Source organism: Talpa occidentalis, unplaced genomic scaffold (assembly GCF_014898055.3).
Source record: "Talpa occidentalis isolate TD23 unplaced genomic scaffold, MPIMG_talOcc4v2.1 talOcc4.8, whole genome shotgun sequence".
NCBI lineage: Eukaryota > Metazoa > Chordata > Mammalia > Eulipotyphla > Talpidae > Talpa > Talpa occidentalis.
The window spans coordinates 45,652,874-45,671,625 of record NW_023605194.1 but is presented as its reverse complement, the minus strand read 5'-3'; the positions used below and the strand labels follow the sequence as shown (position 1 = coordinate 45,671,625).

Genomic DNA, 18,752 nt, shown 5'->3' with positions numbered 1-18,752 from the left:
CTGTGCCGTTCGCGCCGCGTTTGGAAGCTGTTTGGCTCTCCGGGGTGGGGGCGGGGGGCAGCGTAACACCCCCAGAACTAGGAAGAGCCCCGACGCGGAGTCCATGGCGGGGGCGGGGGCGAGAGGGACTCTGGGCTTCCGGGGAGCTGGGAAGAGAGGGGGGTCGGGGGTCGGGGCTGCCGGGCCCAGGAGCTCAGCTGCTGGAAACCCCTATCCGGCGCCTCGCGGCGGAGAGCAGCGGCCTCCCGAGCGGCGAGTCCCGCCCCGCCCCCGGCCCCGGCCCCGGCCCCGGCCCCGGCCCCGGCCCCGGCCCCGGCCCCGGCCCCGGCCCGGCCCCGCCCCGGCCCCGCCCCCGGCCCCGCCCCCGGCCCCGCCCCCGGCCCCGCCCCCGGCCCCGCCCCCGGCCCCGCGGAGCGCAGTCGACCCCGCGCCCCCGCAGCCCGTTGCCCCGGCAGCCGGCGCCGCGCGCAGAAAGCCGATCCTCCTGCGGGTGCGCGGCGCCTCCGAGCGTCCGGGCGGCGCGGCCGCGGCGCTGGGCGATGCGGTAGGCGGCGCGCCCGGGCCCGCAGCAGCATGGCCCGGCCGGTGCAGCTGGCGCCTGGCTCGCTGGCGCTGGTGCTGTGCAGGCTGGAGGCGCAGGAGGCGGCGGGGGGCGCGGAGGAGCCCGGGGGGCGCGCGGTGTTCCGCGCCTTCCGCCGCGCCAATGCGCGCTGCTTCTGGAACTCGCGGCTGGCGCGCGCCGCCTCGCGGCTGGCCTTCCAGGGCTGGCTCGGGCGCGGGGTGCTGCTGGTGCACGCGCCCCCGGCGTGTCTGCAGGTGCTGCGCGAAGCCTGGTGCCGCCGGGCGCTGCGCCCCCCGCGCGGCTTCCGCATCAGCGCGGTGGGTGAGTGCGGGGCCCCAAGCGGAGGGGAGCCCGGTGCGCCCCTGGATCCCCCCGCCAGGCCCAACTCTGGGGGAGCGGGAGTTCGGGGGAGAGGGATGAAGGGGATGGGAGACCAGCTCCAGTGATCGGAAGAGATCGGGGTTCTCGAGACACTCCCGCCCGCTAGGGCACTGAAGCTCTCTCGGCCCCCAAGATCTGCCCGTCCGCTTCCTCTGGCCAACTTCAGGGCGCCTCTGTTCACAGTCTTTCAGCCAAGGAGCGCACAGGTTCTTGCCTGAAGTAACTTTCTACTTAGAAAAGGGATGCGCTGGGAAAAGAAACTTTGGACCCGGGGAGCCGGAGCTGCGGACAGGCGGTCCTCTGTCTCAACTCCCAGGGGCGGGTGCGCTTAAGAAGGGGACACCGAGAAGTGGCTAGAATCTGTTCAGAATCAATTTTGAACTGGCTGCTGATTTTTTTTTTCTTTTTAAATTGCGGACTTAGAGTGGACAAGAGTCTGTGGTCTTCCAGTCCTGTGGTGCTGGATAGTACAGTGGTCTTAGATCAGGTTCCAGCTGAAAGTCCTTAACTGTTTGGGAAAAAGAAATGACAAATGGCGCTCTGGACTCATCCCATGCCGTTCCTAGACAGAGAGAATTCCATCTTTCCAGTCTTTTCGGAGAATCCGTTGGTTAGAAGACAAGAAGTAGCTGTTTTTGCCCATGTAAAATAGCTTCTCCTTTGAGCAACAGAACCACGGCACCACTGAGTGGTCTCTGAGCCCCACCGCTACAGCAGCTCCCTGCAACAGCTTAGTTTTGTGTCTGCATTTATATGAGGTCGTGTGGACCATCTGATGGTGCTGTTGACAAGTCACCACTTGTTCCAGCCCTGAATTTTGACTCCTACCAGGGAACCCCTTTTTGTGTTAGCCCATAAATCCTCCTCCTCTTCCATTTGAGGAGGAGGAGCAGCAAATTAAAAACAAAAAACGTTTGTCTTAGTTGCCAGGGTGAAGGAACAGGGCAGCAAGAGGCACTTGATGTGTATCACTTGCTTAGGATGTCTCCATAGCCTGGCAGCCCTGGTGAGTGCGGTTACTCCTGGACTTCTCACCTCCAAGCATTCCCATTCTGTCTGGTGTGTTGGGGCCCCTACCCACTTCCTTCCCTTAAGAGCAAAACCAACTCACTGCAAAGCCACGTCCATATATTTCATCTCCTTTTACTCACAGGAGTGAAGAAAATAGATTTCTGGCTCTGAAAGCAGTGAGCCAAGTAGCCAAGCCAAAATTCTCACAGGGGAAGGGGTCTTTCAGACAGGCTGGATGAAAAACCCTTTTCATTTCTGTGTCCTCGGTTTTTCTGGTTTGAATTAGCAGTTGCATTCTCTGATTCCCCCTGCCCCCTTTCAAAGTTTGAGTATAGAGTGTATTGCAGAGAGGGAGTGGATGGAGTGTGGGGGTCTAAACCTGAGGCTGAAATAAGAGAGGGCTTGTGCTAAGCCTGAGGCGGCCATGATGCCACTACCTGGGATTCAGTGAGCTGTGGTGAGGGCTGCTTCCTGGGCTGGCCCTGTTTTCTGCCATCTGAAAGGTGCAATAGGCAAAATGAATGTGTCACCAGCTGGCACAAGTCTTCGCCCACTAGATCATGATGTCATACAAGTCAGGATGCAGTGGACCCTACCTGTGTGTGACACTGTGCTCTTGACCCTGGATCATCATCCCTGACTCCCCTGCCTGCTTCTCTTGGCAGGAGTGGTTTTGAGGTTTTAAACAAAGCCCTGATTAGAATTTGGACAGTTGGCTGGACTTTTCGAGAAGCAAGCTGGAGAAACATCTTATTTGACACTGGTCAATGGATGCAACTGAGGAGGCACAGTTCGTTTTGAATAGGGCTGCTAATTACCGGTTTTGCAATCCTTGGGTCAGATTAAAGGAGAGAAGACATCAAGGCAGCTCTTGTGCCATCTTAGGGAACCAGAGATGGGGAAGGCATGAAGAATTGCCTTCCCCCAAAAGAATCGGAAATTGTGGTCAGCTTACTTTCCTGAATTGGGCAGCACTGGCTTTCAGATGCTAAAATGGGCCTCCAGGAAGGCAAGGGAAGAGAGCTGTGCACTTGTTCCATTCTTGCTACTTTGCAGGAAAGAGCAGACAGTGCTAGAAAAAAAACACAAAATGTCCATTTGATCAGATCATTTTGATTTCTTTGTTAAAGATTAAAAAAAAAAAAGGTTCATTTAATCCACATGAAACCATTGGAGCTTAGAGGTTGTCGCTGGCCATCTCAGACAAAATGCAGAGAAGAGGAGGCAATGCCATCAGTTTTATGAGCTCAAATGTGCTTCTGTGGGTCCTTTCCTGGGCTCCTGGACCCCAGGCTCTCAGGACTTTGTAAAATAACAAGAGGGAGCTCCTTGGCCAAACCGATAAGAATGACCTTGAGACACAGGTACAGATCTGAATTTAAGGCCTGTAGGGTTTATGTTTTCTCCAAGTTTTTTGTCTTTTCTTTCCCTCTTCTCTTTTTCTACTTCATCTTCCTGCTGGTGAGAAAAATAGTTTCAGGCTGAAAATATTTAGCATAATAACCAGAACTCTTGTGCTCTAACCCTAAGTGTTTTTCTCGTCTTTTAAAATTAGCAAATGACATTAACAATTCAAAGCGTGTGGGGCCTCCCCGATGGCGCAGTGGTTGAGTACTGGGTTGCGAAGCTGCCCGCAGCCTCTGCAGAGCCAGTTCGATCCCCAGCTGCTCCCGGCCACTGGAGGAGGGTCCCACCTGGCGCTCAGACCTCTCCTGCCGCCCGCTGCTCCCCTCAGCAGTGTGTTTTGGTCCCTCTGCCTGCTCTGCTCCCTGCTCTGGCTCTGGTGAATTCTCTCACCCTCCCGCGCTTCTGACTGTACCCAGTGCTTGTATAAATAATTAAATAAATAAATCTTTAAAAAAAAAAAAAAAAAAACAACAAAGCGTGTGAGCTCTGGAAGCTGGAGGGAGACATCTGCTTACCAAGCTGAGCCTCTGCAGATGGCAGGGCTGGGGACACCTGTATTTGTTTGGGCGAATCAGTTGTTACTCTGGAACCACACCTCTGCAGAGGTGAAAGGTTAATGATGGCTTCCTGGGGTGATGGAGGGAAGGCCTCTGGACTAAACAAGTTTGCTCCCTTCTTCTGAAGTTTATAGCTGAGCTGTCCTTGCTCTTCCAGCCTCCCCGCCCCCACCTTCATCCTCTCTCATTGAATCACAATGCCTGTGGCTTTTTTCTTCTTCATGAATTCATTTATGTGTCAAGTACTATTCTCAGTGTTTTTGTGATTTAGTGCATCTTTTATTCAGAGTTGCATGTCCTGAAGTGGAAAATGGAGTTAGAATCTGTTTCCCCCAGTTCAAACAGGGATAGCATAGCAGGAAGCTGTGTTCTGGAAGTTGACTGGTTCAGTCTTTTTTATCTCAAGGTGTGTGTGTACATTATGCTTTGATTTAGTTGGGCAGACGTTACCTGGTGTGTGCTTCCTGGTGTGTGCTTCGGGAGGTTTTACTGAAAACCTGACATATCAGGCTGGCGATGGGAGGCTCTTCCCTCTGCTCCTCATTCCCCTCCTGCCTGTGGCCTGGGCATCGGGGAGCACAGAGATAGCAAGTGTCCTGGAATAGAGGTGAGTTACTAACTTATGCTAGTTGTAAATGACTGATTTTGTTATAGGACAGGAAGAGGGGTAGCCCAAGCCCCGCAAACCTGCCTATTCTAAATGGGTTCTGCCATCCGCCGTATCAACACAAAACATATGAGACTTTAATGGGAAGGAACTTTAATAAAACTAGGAAACAATACAGGTAAGGCAAAGAGTCTAGTTTCTAAATGAAGCACCCAAAGTTACCCGTCCCCTCGTGGGTAAAAGTCCATCCAAATGGGATTGGCCCAGAGCAAGGCCCCAAAGCCTGCCACAAGTCTAAAGCATCTTCCAGTGGGGACCCACAGAAAAGGGTCAGAAACTACCAGACAAGGCCGGAAGGAAAAGAGCAAAATCAACATCAAGATAAAAGCTGCCATGGTCACCTCCCCACGGGTCTCACCCACATCTGTGTCACCCAGTCCACGACCAAAAGACAAGCGCAGTTTCTTCACGTGTCTCTAGGCTCCATGCGCCTCCTCCAGGTCTCCTGGCTCCATCCTGCTTCCTTCCTCAGTCTCTTCTGCAGCTTCTACTCTCCCTGCTCAGCTCCACCCTCCCTTGGGTGGGGCAGGGAACCTGGAACCTCCCCCTTTCCTGGGCACCACCCTGTTGCAATTTCAGAATTTATACTGAGATCTGATTTGGGTGAGTAGGAATGGCTCAAGTACACCGGGTAGCTGACGTTATAAGATTTGGGTAGATAACTGAAATGCCTGATTTATCCTGTGGCTTAGGGAGTGGCTTAGGGGAAGGTGTAGAGCTGATGAGGAGATGGAGTGGGGCAGTAGGGCATCTTATATAGTTTAGTAGCTGATGGAAATTTCAAGATGAAACTTACATTTAGTGAAATACACAGCCCGAAGTGTACCATCTATGATTTTTAAAAATACGTGAGCGTAACTCAAATTCCTTAGAGGATTTAGAATATTACCATTACTCCAGAAAGTTCCCTTTTGCCCCTTCCTAGAGGTGCAAGGGGGTTGGAGGGTGAGAAGATTCACCAGAGACAGAGTGGGGAACAGAACAGGCAGATTGACTGAAGTACACTGCTGAGGGAGCAGCAGGCAAGTCAGGAGAGGTCTGCAGTCGGGAGAGGTCTGCTGCACCATATGGATAGCTCCCTGGCCAGGGATGGAACTTATGCGAAGTGGCTGCTCAGAGTTTCATAGTACTGAGACTTAACCCTTTACGCCACCAGGGAAACCCTATATCTTCAAGTTTTAAGTTTTTATTCTGATTTATCTATTTTTCTCTTTTATGAATTATATTTTTTTGTATCCTAGGTAAAGAAATTTTGCCCCGCTCAAAGACTTGTTTTCTAGATTGAAGTTTTATGACTTTACATTTAGATCTTTGATCCAATTTTAGGCAACTTTGTGAATAGTATAATGTGTTGGCTGAGATTTTTTTTCCTGCATATAGGTGCCCTGTTGTTCAAGGACAAATGATTGAAAAGATTAAACTTTCAAATTATTTTTGCTACTCTGTTAGTAATCTATTGATTATATATATGTGAGTCTGTTTCCATTGATCATGAATTTATCCTCTTTTTTTTTTTAAAGATTTATTTAATTATGCATACAAGAACTGGGGTACAGGCCAGAGGCATGGGGAGGAAATGAGAGGATTCACCAGAGACAGAGTGGGGAACAGAACAGGCAGATTGACTGAAATACACTGCTGAGGGAAGTAGCGGGCGAGTCAGGAGAGGTCTGCTGCGCCATGTGGGTTGCTCCCTGGCCAGCTGGGGGATCGAACTCATGCTGCAGAGGTTGCAGATAGCTTCCCAGTGCTGTGCTTAACCCCTTGCACCACCAGGGAGGCCCACCATATTGTCTTACTATACTTTTATATTAAAGATTTGAAATTAGATATTTTGAATCTTCCAACTTCGTTCTACCTTAAAATTGTTTTGGCTTTCATAGGTTCTTTGTTTTTCTACATACATTTTTTTTTTTTTTAATAGAGGCATGTTTTCTTTCTTTCTTTGTTTGTTTGTTTATACATGCACTGGGTACAGTCAGAAGCGCGGGAGGGTGAGAGAATTCACCAGAGCCAGAGCAGGGAGCAGAGCAGGCAGAAGGACCGAAGTACACTGCTGAGGGGAGCAGCGGGCGGCAGGAGAGGTCTGCGCGCCATGCGGGACCCTCCTCCGGTGGCCGGGAAGCAGCCGGGGATCGAACCGGCGCCGCAGAGGCCGCGGGCAGCTTCGCAACCCAGCGCTCAACCGCTGCGCCACCGGGGAGGCCCTCTACATACATTTTAGAATCAGCTTGTCAATTTCTTTTAGAAAATTCTACTGGGATTTTGATTGGGACAGTATTGAATCAATACATTAAAACTAGACAACAAATTCATCCTGGTTTGCTAAAGACTGTCATGGTTTTAGAAATGGTAGTCTTGTATCGGGAATCCCCTTGGTCTCAGACAAACTGGGATGACTGGTCACCATAGTTTGGGGAGAACTGATATCTTAACAATCCAGGGTGTAGCTCTTCATTTATGTAAGTGTTCTTAATTTCTCATAGCACTGCTTAGAATTTTTAGTGTATAGCTCTTGCACATTTATGTTCCTAAGGATTTTTCATTTTGGATGCTATTAAAAGTATTAATTTAAAATAAACTTTATTTTGGAATAATTGTAGATTTACAGGGCCTCCCTGGTGGCGCAGGCAGTTGAGCATAGCACTGTGAGGCTGTCCACAGCCTCTGCAGTGTGAGTTTGATCCTGGCTAGCCTGGGAGATACCCACATGGCACAGCAAACCTCTCCTGTCTCACATGCTGCTCCTCTCAGCAGTGTATTTCAGTCAGTCTGCCTGTTCTGTTCCCCGCTTTGTCTCTGGTGAATCCTCTCACCTTCCCGCACATCTGGCCTGTACCCCGGGTCTTGTGTAAATAAATAAAATCTTAAAAAAATTTTAGATTTACACAAAAATTCCATAGGTAGTACAGAGTTCTGTATTCGTCACCCAGTTTTCCATAATGTGTTTTACTTACCTTAAAAAAAAATTGAGGGCCTCCCTGGTGGTGCAGAAGTTGTCTCAGCACTATCAAGCTATCACCAGCCACTTTGGCATGAGTTTGATCCCTGGCCAGGGAGCTACCCACATGGCGAGCAGACCTCTCCTGCCTCGCCCACTGCTCCCCTCAGTAGTGTATTTCAGTAGATCTGCCTTTTCTGCACCCCACTCTGTCTCTGGTGAATCTTCTCACCCCTGTCCCCTGTACCTCTGGCTTACACCTCAGTTTTTGCATGCATAAATAAAAATAAATTTGAAAAAAATTGAGATAATTCACATTATAGCAATTTTTAAAAAATTTATATATACAAGAACTGGGTGTAGGCCAGAGGTCCGGGGGGTGAGAGGATTCACTAGAGACAGAGTGGGGAACAAAACAGGCAGATTGACTGAAATACACTGCTGAGGGGAGCAGCGGGTGAGTCAGGAGAGGTCTGCTGTGCCATGTGGGTAGCTCCCTGGCCAGGGATCGAAATCGTGCTGCAGCGCCTGCGGATAGCTTCATAGTGCTGCGATTTAACCTCTTGCACCACCACCAAGGAGGCCAAATCCTTTTTCTTCTAGTAGGTTGTAAGTGGAAAGAAATCTGCCCATTCTGCAGTCAGGAGGTGGAATCCAGGCTGGATCTGGCTGGTGTTGCTTGGGTTTCTTGACTTCCTCTCTGTCACTGGTCCTCCCAGGGTTCCTGCAAAGGTGCTGGTGTTTTTCACCAGTCAGTGCCCAGGCTGTCACACTCCCTGTGAGGCTATCAGATTCCCTCCAGGTCTTTGGTTCATTCCACAGCCTGGGAAATGGCAAAAACAGCTGCTGTGACCATGCCCCTGCTCTCACCTCCCTGCTGCCCACCTAGGATCTTTGTAACCATGTTGTTGTTGTTGTTTTTACATTGTTCTGCCAGATGTTGCCTTTTATTCTGTGCAGAAGCAGCAAAGCATTCAGTGTTAAGAGCCAGAGGGTTCACAATGGGGTGTTTTGTAGGCATGTTGTTGCTATTAAAGTGGGAGATCTATATTTAGCATCTGGGTGCTTAGTGTCTCTGGTTCCATGTTCTGAATTAGCAATTTATGGATAAGAGAGATGACACCTTTAATTGCTGCCTTATGACATTGGTCCAGTGGGGTAAAAAGAACCTGTAACCTGAAAATCAGTTTGGATTTCTCTGTCTTCTCCCATATGCTACAGACCCATAGGTCACCAAGTTCTTGAGCCTTAACTCCTTGCTGTCTCTCACACTCACCCCTTTCTCTTCATTTCCACTGCTAGACCTTTGTCCACCCAAGCCCTTGCTGTTCTTAACCTAAACTGTGGCTCTAGCTTCCTGACTTTTATGTGTTGCCTCCTCTTGACTGGCCCTGTGCGCTCCATCCCGCAGTTTTCGCCATCCTACAGGTACTCAGACTCACTACATCTGAAATGCAGCTCCAGGGCCTCCCCGGTGGTGCAAGGGGTTATGCACTAGAAAACTGTCCACAGTTACTGCAGCCCAAGTTCTATGCCCGGTCAGGGAGCTACCCACATGGCACAGCAGACCTCTCCTGTCTCACCCACTGCTCCCCTCAGCAGTGTATTTCAGTGGATCTGCCTGTTCTGTTCCCCACTCTGTCTCTGGTGAATCCTCTCACCCCCCATGCCTCTGGCCTGTACCCCAGTTCTTATATGCATAAGTAAACAAATCTTAAAAAAAAATAAAATATCATAGCTGTTAGAGTAACCATATCATGCTGGGCCTCTTTTGCTTACACAGTCATTTCTTAGGTATGCATTGAGCATTGCCTGGCCTACTGTTGGTCAATACAGAGGGTCAGACAGCTCATGACCTGATCTCAAAAAGCACGTAGCCTTGGGTGAATAAGTGAGTGAATAAAAGTCATAGGGAGTGGGCCTCCCTGATGGCGCAGTGGTTGAGCACTGGGTTGCGAAGCTGCCTGCGCCTCTGCAGTGCCGGTTCGATCCCCGGCCACCGGGCGAGGGTCCCACATGGCGCGCAGACCTCTCCTGCCGCCCGCTGCTCCCCTCAGCAGTGTACTTTGGTCCTTCTGCCTGCTCTGCTCCCCGCTCTGGCTCTGGTGAATTCTCTCACCCTCCCGTGCTTCTGACTGTACCCAGTGCTTGTATAAATAAATAATAAATAAATAAATAAATCTTAAAAAAAAAAAAAAAAGTCATAGGGAGCAATAAAAGAACAGCTGACCAAGAGTCCCTGCATATGTGTGTGTGTGTGTGTATGTGTGTGTGTGTGAGAGTGTGTGTGTGTGTGTAGGCACTTATTGTCAGGGAAGACTTCCTGGAGGAAGTCATGCCTAAACTTAGATGGAAAGAATAAGTAGACTTTAGCTAAGTGAGAAATACATTTTAAGCAGAGAAGTGTTTAGAGGGGGAGGGCGTGTGTCCCAAGGCATGGTCCAGGTAAGGAACAACAAGCAACTGAGCACAGCTAGAGTACGGAGTGGGGGATAGGCAGTAGTATTAAGAACGTAGAGTGGGTCCGGCCTATGGAAAGGCCTTGTTTGCTACACTGAGAGATGTGGATTTGAACCTGAGACCACTGAAGAATACTAACTAGTAGAATGCATGTGTATGTGTGTGATTACATTTACAATCCTGTTTACATGATACATGGTAGATATTTTCCAGCCTTTTATGTATGCATTATCTTCCATCAAGATTGTTGCCTGCAGTGACTGTGCCTTTGGGGCACTTTGTAACTATTGTGAAACCAGTACAGTTTTGCCACTGGTACTCATTAAGTGGTGATCTGTCAGCTGAGTAAAGCTGCAGAACACCCAGGATCTAATTCTCTGTCACTAATCAACTGAGTGACCAGCTTTTTATCCTGTTCTCTTGGGGCCTTTCAGAGTTGACATCAGGCTCAAATGAGTTACTGTTTCTGAAGACACTTCAAAAAATACAAAATATAAGCACCAAAATGTCTTTCAATTATGTCATTTTTTTTACCTTTTGTCAATGTTTTATAGTTTTCACGGTATTAGTCTTTCACTTCCTTTGTTAAATTTGTTCCTAAGAATTTTATTCCATTTGATGCTATTGTAAATAGGGCTATTTTCTTAATTTCCTTTTTGGATAGTCCTTGTTAAAGTATAACAACAATACTGGTTTTCTATGTTGATTTTGTATCATGAAGCTCTACTGAATTTGTTGATTAGTTCAATGTTGTTGCTTTTTTTTTTTTTTTTTAAACAAAGCCTTAGGGTCTTCTACACATATAATCATGTAACCTGCAAGCACATAATTTTGCTTCTTCCTTTCCAATTTGGATGCATTTTATTTCTTTTTCTTGCCTAGCTGCTCTGGCTAGGACTTCCAGGACTTTATTGAAAAGAAATGTTGAGAGTGGGCACCCTTGTCTTGTTCTTGATCTTAGAGGATTGATTATAATGTTAGCTGTGGGATTTTCATAAGTGCACTTTATTATGTTAAATGAGGTTAGTTTAAGGTAACTATCCAGTGCTCATGGATTGGAAGCCTTAATATTTTTAAATGTCCCTGCTACCCAAAATGATCTACAGATTTAATGTAATCCTAATCAAAATCTTGATGGCATTTTAAAAAAAGATTTATTTATGCATACAAGAACTGGGGTACAGGCAGAGGTGTGAGGGGTGAGAGGATTCACCAGAGACAGAGTGGGGAACAGAACAGGCAGACTGACTGAAATACACTGCTGAGGGGAGCTGCGGGTGAGTCAGGAGAGATGTGCTCCATGCGCCATGTGGGTCACCTCAAACTCCTGCTGCAGTGCTGTGGATAGCTTCATAGTGCTGCTTCTTAAACCCTTGCGCCACCAGGGAGGTCCCCTGATGGCATTTTTTATAGAAACAGAAAAAGAAATTCTAAAATTCATGTGTTCACAAAGGCCCTCAAATAGCCAAAACATCTTAGGAAAAAAAAGCAAAGCTGGGGGTATAATACTTTCTGATTTCAATATTACAAAACTACAATAATTAAGGCAATATTCTACTGGCAGAAAGATAGACATATGCACCAAGGGAACAGAGTAGAGAGCCCTGGAATAAACCCACAGGTATACAGTCAACTGATTTTTGACAAGGGTGCCAAGAATACACAATGGGGAAAAGAATTGTCAACAAATGGTTCTGGGAAAGCTGGATATTTACAGGCAAATGAAATTAGACACCTTTCTTATGTCTATGCATGGAAATCAACCCAAAATGGATTAAAGACTTAAATAATTTAAGACCTGAAACTGTAAAACTGAAAAAACATAGAGGAGAATTTTCATTACGTGCGACTTGGCAGTGCTATTTTTTGGTATGACAACAAAAACACCGGTAACAAAAGCAAACACAGACAAGTTAGATTAAATTACAAACACCAAATATTAACAGTGGTTATGTTATCTCAGTTGTTGATTGTGAGTGGGGTGTTTGTGTGTATGCACATGTTCTTGTGTTTTTTTTTTTTAAATATTACTCCTTTTTAAGTATCTTTTGTTTTGATTTTAACTTAATAGGTTGCTTAGGTAACGCATTCACATGGCACAAAAGGGAACACAATGAAGTCTCTCTTTCCCCCACACACAGCCTTTTATTTCCCTGCTCTGGAATTAGCTGCAGTGACCAGTTCCCTAATCCTTCCAGCCTTAGTAGAGATAGATCTACAAGCAATGTGTATATATCCTTCCCCATTTTTACATACATATTAGCATTTTACATGTATTTTCCCCCTTGGAAACAAAAAGTGTCCAAAAAGTTTATTAAAAAAAAAAGAAAATTACAAATGCAAATTAACAGCATTGGTCTAAGTGTATGCAAATATGATAATTCTGTGGCACATAAATAGGTACTAAATGAATTACCTAGCTAAGTGAGTTTAGAAACCACATTTAAACATGTTTTATTACTGCAAAGACTTCTGGGTGACCTTGGCATGCTGATTGTCTACATCCAAAAGGAAGGAGAAAAATCTGAGCACCTTAAGCTTATTGTACTTTGGAAACCCCTTTTTCCTAACTCTTTCTGAGGGAGACATTTGACACATTCTTGGGGAACTCTGGGTCCCTATGGAGCATCTTCCCGTGGAAGGAGTTGATCAGGTCATTGAGTGAGCCCAGAGGTCTGCCCTGCAGAGGGCATTGCCTCAGAACAGCTGTCATGGTGGCACGGAGAACGCTAAAGGAAATAATGCCCAAGTGCCTGTGCCCCAGGGACATTTAAATGTTGGAGGTTGGAAGGAGGGTCTGGACTATGCTAGACAGTTTGCACTATTTGCTGGGTAAAAATCTTGCAACCTTAGGGCCACCCTGGTAGTGCAAGGGGTTAAGCATCAGCACTATGAAGCTAACTGCAGCCTCTGAAGCACAAGTTCGATCCCCGGCTTGGGAGGTGACCCACATGGCGCAGCAGACCAGTCCTGTCTTGCCCTCTGCTCCCCTCAGCAGTGTATTTCAGTCAGTCTGCCTGTTCTGCTCCCCACTCAGTCTCTGATGAATCCTCTCACCCCCTACACCTCTGGCCTACACCCCAGCTCTTGTATGCAAAATAAATAAATCTTTAAAAAAAATTATATGACCTGGCAACTTTTTCTGCCTATCTGATCCTGTAGTCCTCCCCTTCTAAGTGAGTCACCATGCTTGACCTGCTCCAAAGTTGTTGTGTGATTTGAATTTGAAAATGCCATATTCAGAAGATGTCCTACTGTACCCCACCCCTGTACATGCCCCTCTCTCTTCTCCTCCCCCCCCCCACACACAGTGGAAGTCAGAAAGGGATAGAGTTTAACTTCTCTTGAGATCATAGATCTGAGGGCTTTCTTTTTTTAAAAAAAAGATTTATTTATTTATTTATGCATACAAGAGCTGGAGTACAGGCCAGGGATGCAGGGGGTGGGGAGGGGGGTGAAATGAGAGGATTCACCAGAGACAGAGTGGGGAACAGAACAGGCAGACTGACTGAAATACACTGCTGAGGGGAGCAGCGGGTGAGTCAGGAGAGGTCTGCTGCGCCATGTGGGTTGCTCCCAGGCCTACCAATCCAACTCGTGCTGCAGAGGCTGCAGATTGCTTCATTGTGCAGTGCTTAACCCCTTGTGCCACCAGGGAGGCCCCAGATCTGAGGGCCTTCAAAGGCCCCCTGGAGGTTCAGCCAAGCTGTTCTAGCTGGAAACATCTGACTTTAAGCTTTTACAATGCAAAGAACTCTTCAGATCTGCTGGAGCGTGCACACACACACACACTCTCTCTCTCTTAACAGATGAGGAAACAGAAACTGCTAGCTCAAGATCATTTGCAATATTAAGCTCATTGCATGATAATTTCCTGTTTTAAATTTATGGCTATCTGTTGGGGGAAATGTGTAAAATGATCATCTTGTTAATGTAAGGCCCCCTGTCTATGGTTCTGCATTATTTCTTTAATAGTTAATTAAGGTTCAGGGCCTCCCCTGGTGGCACAGCGGTTGAGCGCTGGGTTGCCAGGCTGCCCGCAGCCTCTGCAGCACCAGTTCGGTCCGGGCCACCAGGCGAGGGCCCCACAAAAAAAAAAAAATAATAATAATAAATAAAAATAAATAGTTAATTAAGGTTCAGGAAGTTCCTTGTGAAATGGTTTTAAAAAACAACTCTTGTCTTGGGCCTCCCCAGTGGCGCAGCGGTTGAGCGCTGGGTTGCGAGGCTGCCCGCGGCCTCTGCGGCGCCGGTTCGATCCCCGGCTGCTCCCCGGCCACCAGAGGAGGGTCCCACATGGCGCGCAGACCTCTCCTGCCGCCCGCTGCTCCCCTCAGCAGTGTACTTCGGTCCTTCTGCCTGCTCTGCTCCCCGCTCTGGCTCTGGTGAATTCTCTCACCCTCCCGCGCTTCTGACTGTACCCAGTGCATGTATAAACAAAAACAAACAAACAAACAAACAAACAAATAAATAAATAAAACATGCCTCTATTAAAAAAAAAAAAAAACAAAACTCTTGTCTCTCCCCTCAAGTCTAAAAATTTCAGTTGTAACTGTATTCATTTGATGGTAGGGTCTGCAACACAGATTTTTTTCCCCTGGTGATTTAATTTTACATAAGCACAATTACTTACCAATTATATTTTTTAAAAATGAAATATTTGGCTTCTTTCGGGGGATTTCATGAAGATTTTAAGTCTATAGTTCTCAGATTTTACAAATATAAACAGTTTTGCAACCACCACCACATTTTAAATATAAAATATTCCTATCACCCCAAAGTTCTCTAGTCATCTTAGGTAGCCAGGCACAATCATCTGCTTCTACCTTCTGGCAACCACTGATCTTATTTCTGTTCTTACGGTTTGTCTTTTCTGGAATGTTATAAATGAGTCGTGCAGTATACAGTTTTTCCTGTCTGCCTCCTTTACTTTGGCTATGCTTTTGAGATTCATCAATGTGTAAATCAGTAGTTCATTCCTTTTTTTTTTTTTTTTTAATAGAGGCATGTTTTATTTATTTGTTTCTTTGTTTGTTTGGTTGGTTATACATGCACTGGGTACAGTCAGAAGCACAGGAGGGTGAGAGAATTCACCAGAGCCAGAGCGGGGAGCAGAGCAGGCAGAAGGACCGAAGTACACTGCTGAGGGGAGCAGCGGGCTGCAGGAGAGGTCTGCGCGCCATGTGGGACCCTCCTCTGGTGGCCGGGGAGCAGCCGGGGATCGAACCGGCGCCGCAGAGGCCGCGGGCAGCCTCGCAACCCAGCGCTCAACCACTGCGCCACCGTGGAGGCCCAGTAGTTCATTCCTTTTTGATGCTGCATGGTGTTCTGTCCTGCAGCTGTTCCATGAAATCTTCATCCATTTATTCTGTTAAGCATTTGGATTGTTTAAGATTTTGTGGATTATGGATAAAGCTAAAATAGACATTCACCAATGGGTTTTGGTGTGGATATGTTTTCTTTTCTCTGAGTAAATACATAGGCATGGGATTAGAACTCTCCCTTCCAGAATAACTACCATTTTGCATTCTCGCTCTCTCTTTTTTTTTAGATTTATTTTTATTTATTTATGCATACAAAAATGGGGGTGTAGGCCAGAGCTGGGGGCATGGGAGGATTCATGGGTGGGGAGCAGAACAGGAAGCTCTACTGAAACACACTGCTGAGGGAAGCAGTGGGCGAGACAGAAGAGGTCTGCTGTGCCATGTGTGTCACCTCCCTGGCCAGGGATCGAACTGCTGCAGTGGCTGGAGATAACTTTGATAGCACTGAAACTTTAATCTCTGTGCCACCAGGAAGGCCCCCATTTTGCATTTTCACTAGCTCTATATGTGTATTTTAATTCAGCATTTAATATTGTATCTTATTATTTTTTGTTATTCTAATAGGTGCATAGTGGCATTTTATTGTGGTTCTAATTTGTATTTCCTTTATGTGTAGTGCGTTGGCACCTTTGCATGTGCTTATCATATCTATATTCTTTGAAGCGTTTAAACTTTTTGCCCATTTAAAAATTCTTTCTGGATTTTCAGTTCCTTATTGAATTGTCAAAGTTCTTTATATATTTCAGGTAGGGGTTCTTCATCAAACATGTGTTTTGCAAACGTCTTCCATCTGTGGTTTAACTTTTCATTATTACTTTTAATCAGGTCTTCAAAGAATAATTTTTTTAAAGATTTATTTATTTATGCATACAAGAACTGGGGTGCAGGCCAGAGGTGTGGGGCGTGTGTGTGAGAGGATTCACCAGAGACAGAGTGAGGAGCAGAACAGGTGGATCCACTGAAATACACTGCTGAGGGGAGCAGTGGGTGAGCCAGGAGACGTCTGCTGTGCCATGTGATTTAGCTCTCTGGCCAGGGGTTGAACTCATACTGCAGTGGCTGCCAGTAACTTCATAGTGCTGATACTTAACCCTATGTGCCAGCAGGGAGGCCCAAAAAAACAATTTTTAATTTTAATGAAGTCCAGTTTATCAGCTGTTCTTCACTGCTTGTGTTTGTTGTATCCTATCTAAGCAATCTTTGCCTAACCAAGATCACAAAGATTTTTACCCTGTGTTTTCTTTTAGAAACCTTATAACTTAGGTTTACACTTAAATCTGTTAGTGGGCAGAATGAGAAACACCCAGGAACCCCAAACCTGCCTGCTCTAAATAGGTTCTGCCATTTACCACATAAAGACAAACACTCTTAGTGCATAAGACCACCAATAGGAAATACCTTTAATAGAATTAGTGTGCAATAGAGAAGAAAACAATTTAATACCCAAATGGAGCACCCAAAGTTACCCATACCCTCATGGGTAAATGCCCAGCCAGACATGAATGGTCCAAAGCTGTGCCACTGAGGCCCAAACGCCTGCCACAAGTCTAAGCCACTTTCTGATGGGAAACCATAGAAAAGGGGCAGAAGGGGCCAGGCAAGTCTGGAAGGAAAAGAACAAAATCAAAATATAAGTCAAGATAAAGGCTGCCATTGTCAGCCTCCCCACAGGTCTCTCACCCAAGTGTCTCCTTCCATGTGTCTCCCAAGTCCCTGATGCAAGAACCAGCCTGAGAAGCAAGTACGGCTTCTTCTTCATGTCTCTGCTCCATGTGCCTCCTCAAGTCTTCTAGTCTTCTCCTAATCTTCCCTTTCTCTGGCCCTTTTTAGCTTTTGGATGCTCAACTCCACCCTTCAATAGGTGGAGCAAGGAACATGGAACCTCCCCTTCCTGTGGGGAGTACACTGTTACATATCTATGTGCATATTGTGTCCCTTTCTATATATCATGTGAGTTATGGGTTGAAGTTTTGGTGTTTTTTTTGGGCATAGGTATGCCCTACTTTTCAAGAACCATTTGTCAAAAAAATTGTCCTTCTTCCATTGAATAACCACAACTCTGTCAGGTATTGACCACACGTGTATTGTTCTATTTTTGGATTCATGTTCTTCCTTTGATCTGTATACCTATCCTTCACCAATACAACACAGTCTTGATTATTGTAGCTATGTAGTAAATCTTGAAATCAGGTGTTGTGAGACCTTCAACTTTTTTTTTTTTTTTGGGCTGTCATAGGTCCTTTGCTTTTTCATATAAATTTTAGAGTTGGCTTGTAAATTTCTACAAGAAAAATCCTGCTAGGACTTTTATTAGGATTATAGGTCCTAATAAACCTGTAGATCACTTTGAGCATTCATTTTTTAATACTGAGTCTTCTGATAGATGGACACAGTTTTCAATAATCTTTGTTTCTGTGTACTCCAAATGTAAATTTTAACCTTTGACTGCTAGAGTGTTTTAAAGCCTCCCTTGAAATCCAGTGCCTTCCACATACCAGCGAGTATGCAAAGCAGGTGGCTGAGGAAGCAGAGAAAATGTAAATACCAGAAGACCAGTTTAAATTCTCAAGAGGCACAGGGGCACTCAGGATCAAAATAGGACAAGTCCCTAGGGGTAATTTAGAAAACCCACATCAGTTGAGGGGGAAAATATTTTGAAAGGCAACACAAGATGACCCCAGATTAAGCTTTCACCACATCACACATACACTTGTTGTGGTGGCCTGGCTTGTTGGGAGTTTATCAGGTCTGGGGTGGGTTTGGGGCCTGGAGATAGACAAGTTTTCAAGTCTTCTCTCCTTCTGGAATTTATTCAGGCCTTTCCCGAATCAGCCATGCTAGGCCAGGTCTGATTCCACAGCCAGGCAAGCATAGTCAGGGGTACTGCGTCTCCTCATTATGTGGGCATAGTCTCAGCTGGACTTCCTGCACTGGAAAACATCCGTCATTTTTCTTCTCATGTCTCCTTTAGGGCAGCAGAAGGAGCCTTGCTCTAGTCCCTGCTAGTTGATCCTAACTGAAAGGTGCTAATTCCCATCAGACTCCATCTAGGTCAGGCCCAACCCAGCTTCATAGCTGCCTTCCACCTAAGCCCAGTTGGCCCACAAGACCTCATTTTGCCCAGCTCTTGCTTGGGCTATTTAGAGGCTTCTGATACTACTGGTCAGGTTTGAAACTGGTCAGGGAAAAGGGATTTCAGAACATAGTGTCAGTTGTCATGAGCACCAGCTCTGGAGCTAGATGCTCCAGGAAGCTGTATGTGTGCCATACAGAGCATCTAACAGAAAGTCCTCTTAAGACAGTGGGCAGTTTGCTTAACTCTTCATGTCTTTGCTTCCCAGTGTGTGAAACTTAAGACAATACTACATTGGGTAATTTTGAGGGTTAAATGAAACAACGCATGGAAAGCTTTTATAAGAGTACCCTGCAGCAGTGAGCTCTC

The 18,752-nt window shown here is 46.5% G+C and overlaps 1 protein-coding gene across 3 annotated transcripts in view; it reads left to right on the top strand.

Annotated features, from left to right (window-relative positions):
* Window positions 1-573: 573 nt before the first annotated feature.
* Window positions 574-18,752, top strand: part of STOX1 (storkhead box 1) — a 48,735-nt gene continuing 30,556 nt past the window's right edge. For all 3 annotated transcript variants that reach the window (XM_037495991.2, XM_037495994.2, XM_037495992.2), the window contains exon 1: window positions 574-883. In XM_037495991.2, the coding sequence (XP_037351888.1) occupies window positions 574-883 (310 nt within the window). The remainder of the gene's footprint in view (window positions 884-18,752) is intronic.